This window comes from Condylura cristata, unplaced genomic scaffold (assembly GCF_000260355.1).
Source record: "Condylura cristata isolate star-nosed mole 26May11 unplaced genomic scaffold, ConCri1.0 scaffold00050, whole genome shotgun sequence".
NCBI classification, from domain to species: Eukaryota; Metazoa; Chordata; class Mammalia; order Eulipotyphla; family Talpidae; genus Condylura; species Condylura cristata.
The window spans coordinates 1943582-1946921 of record NW_004567151.1 but is presented as its reverse complement, the minus strand read 5'-3'; the positions used below and the strand labels follow the sequence as shown (position 1 = coordinate 1946921).

The 3340-nt window shown below is 64.5% G+C and overlaps 1 protein-coding gene across 1 annotated transcript in view; it reads left to right on the top strand.

Annotated features, from left to right (window-relative positions):
* Positions 1-247: 247 nt before the first annotated feature.
* Positions 248-3340, top strand: part of SERTAD4 (SERTA domain containing 4) — a 32051-nt gene continuing 28958 nt past the window's right edge. The window contains exons 1-3 of the mRNA XM_012734208.1: positions 248-599; positions 2375-2517; positions 2606-2757. Of these exons, the coding sequence (XP_012589662.1) occupies positions 248-599; positions 2375-2517; positions 2606-2757 (647 nt within the window). The remainder of the gene's footprint in view (positions 600-2374; positions 2518-2605; positions 2758-3340) is intronic.

Below are 3340 nucleotides of genomic sequence, written 5' to 3'. Positions count from 1 at the left end.
TCCCTGTTCCTGTCCCCTTTTGTAAATAAACCCGTTACTGACCCTCTGTGTGTCCCTGCAGTGTAGCTGAGTTGTGAGCCTGGGTGAGGCCCACGGACAGGCGCCCAGTCCGCTCTGGGCTGCCCTGGAACACTAGGTGGCCGCGGTGGACAGGTGACCGCTTCTCCCCTGGAGAACGGAGATCTCCCTGTGGCAGGGCACCAGAGAGAGATGCCCAGGGGTCGCGTAAAAGACGCCGGTGTCCACGATGCAGGAAGTGGACTTCTCGCCCTCAGGCCTGAGCATTTCCGAGCGGAGCCTTGCCGTCCCCGTCCACGAACTCATCGGCCGGAACCCTCCTGGTCTGGCCCTAGCTCGAGTCGGGGCGCGGAGCGAAGGCCCCAGCTTCCCGCAGGGGAGCCGCGACGGCCGGGGAGAACACAGAAGGGACCCTGGGCTCTCGCGCCCGCCTCTCCGTGAGCAGCGCGGCGCCTTCACCTCGTCAACGTCCGCCCGTGAAGCCCCTCGGCTCCCGCGAGGCCACGACGGATGCCTGAGGACGCGGACCCCGACTCTGAAGCCTGTGCCCGCAGTTTTCCGGGATTCATCTTGCTCCCGCAGTAAACGCCATCGTTTTAATTATTCATCGCGCTTCTCCTGTTTTGCCAGAAGCTTCCTCAGAGGACAGAAGTACACGACAGCATCTTCCCTCATGGTGGGAGTTGAGGTGTGAAGAGGATACGCAGCTATTTACATATATAGTTGAGCGCGTCGTTGTTATTCTGGGCAAACAAAATTAAGGACGTGGGCCAGCGCTGCAGCCTGACGCCACAGGGTTTATTCCGCACAGGAAATGCCCCGCGCCCGCAGGGACACGCGGCAGGGAAGCGTGTGCCCGCCGGAAACGTGGCCAGAAAGCCTTGTCCAGACTGACCCGTGCCCTGAGTCTCTCTCGTGGGACGTCAGGAAACGGAGTGGCACCTTCCGGGGGGAGCGCGCTGGCCCCCACGCCCAGGCCCGGACCCACGTCCCATGGGCAGCAGGTCACTGAGGGACGCGTGGCTGTTCGTGCCCGCCTTGACCGCTGCCCTAGGGCTTCTCCGGGGCCGTTGAGGAGAAGTTTAGACGCGACAGAATCGTCTTATGTCACCGCGTGGTCCTGCGTGTCCACGAATGTCCGCAGCCACACAACCACCTCGACCATCAAAGCCAGCAAAGCACCTCTGCCTCTCCCCAACATCCCTCGTGCTGCTTCTACTCTGCCTCTTCTACCCCTTCGGGCTGACCCCCCAGGCCCCCATCTTCACCTTGGGGGTTGGCCTTTATTCCCGTATGTCCTCAAAGTGGAATTGTCGGGGGTCAGACCTGGCCTTTCAGTGCCTCTGGCTCGTCCCTGCTGGGTGCTGAGCAGCAGCCCGTCCTTTTTCTGGGCTGAGTAGTATTCCTCAGCTGGAGCTACCGCTTTGTGTACCAGGTGGTGGCATTTGTCTTGCTCCGTGTGGGGGCCACGATGAAGACACAGCTAGGAGTTTCCTTGGAGTGGGCTTGCTGAAGCACATGGTAAGTGGACGTTTAGCTTTACCGGACACTGTCCCACTGAGTTCCAGAATGCCTGTTGGCCAGCAGTGCAGGGGAGTTCAAGCTGCTTTGTATCGCCTGTTTTTGACGTCAGAAGTGTGTGTTAAAGTTTGCCGTTCCCATGGGCACTCTCATTTACAACACACGTGCATCTCGCCCAGCGCTCACGGCGGAGCCTCTCTGTCCACTGTCCACTGTCGTGGCCGTGTGTGCGGGTCTGCGTGTCTCTGGGGCACAGGAGGACCTGCAGGTCCACTCTGAGAGACTTTGCAGAAGAGGGAGGGGCCTGAAAAAATGCATTGAACGTACACAATGACTCAAGACTAGAAATTCTAGAAATCCACACGAGCGAGGCCGTTCGTGCAAACCAGAACCACGTCTCTGGTTCTGCATGCTGCGCGCAAGCGGAATGTGAAGACCAGCGGATGACTCGGTTTCCCTTTCATCCTGCTCAGGTGAGTGTGGTCCGGGCCCCAGGGCGGGAAACTCCAGCCAGTGACGGCGTTTAAAATCCTGGCGGCCTCGCGCTGAGTCTCAGGCCACCACCACTGTGCCCCGAGTGTCATCCCCGGCCAGGGAGGGACCCCCAGGGTGCGGCAGCCCCCTCCTGTCTCCCCGCTGCTCCCCGCAGCAGTGGACTTCGTCCATCCGCCTGTCCTGCTCCCCACTCTGCCTCTGGGGAGCCCTCCCACCCCACACCTGGCCTGCACCCAGTTCTGTGTGCATCAAAACATGAGTAAATAAACCTTAAAAGAACAATAACGTAACCCCTTGGTGGACGTCACATCTCCCTGAGGACCTCGCACCTGTAACGCAGTGACCACCGCCTCGGCGCTGGGCGACCTGCAGCCGCTTCCCGGCCACGTCCTCCCTTCTCGAAGGGCCAAGGCGCCCCAGAGTGGGTGTCGGGGTGACGTGTCCACCCGGCGGCTGCGTCTGCCGGGCAGCTCCTCTGTGCGGGTGCGAACCCCCCGCCGTCACGCCGGTCGGGGCGTAGCCCGCGCTCCCACGTCCCCTCACGGCACTCCCGGGACGCTGGCCACTGCAGCCGGCGGCCCCGGGCTCCTGGTGCCACGCGGTCACTCTGCTGGTCCTGTTGCTGGAAAGGGTGAGGAGATTTGGGCACGGCCGCAGCCGGACGCCCCTGCGCCAGGCAGCAGCTGGGCTGGAGCAGCGTCCCTCGGGCTCAGTCCCCACAGGGTGAGGGCGTTCTGGGTCTGGCGGCCGCTCGCGGCGAGTGGCCCGCAGTGGACACGCAGGGACAGGGCACTGCGCCCCGGGAGGCGCAGACCAGAGGCGGCCTCCGAGCCTGCTGGCTGCCTGGGGGCCGCTCGCTGGCAGGGCCCCCCCCTTCCTGGAGCCCAGAGGCCCTCGCAGGCCCCCACTGCTCAATTAAGCTGTCAGATGGTTCTGGGGCCCCAGGTGATGTCGGGGCCTCCCCTCCCGCGCCCCCCTCTCCCCTGTCTCAGACTGCGCTCCGCCCGCTCCCCTCCCCTCCCCCACCTCTGCCTCCGGCCCCCCTTGCAGCGTGGGGACCCACACAGCTTCCAGAAGCTCCCGCGGCTTCTGTCCTGTGCGGGGCTGTCCACTGCCCACGCCCAGCAGCTGGGGGGGACAGCCGCCTCTCCCCCCACCCCACCCCGGGGGGCTGCTCTGGCTCCAGTCAAAACCCAGAGACGGCGGGGGGCGGCCTCGGGCCAGCGTCCGCTGGGCTCTTCTGCCCGCCCGAACGCGGGCTCCCGGCCAGGGAGTGCACGCCGAGCCCGCGCGGGAGGCCGGGCGG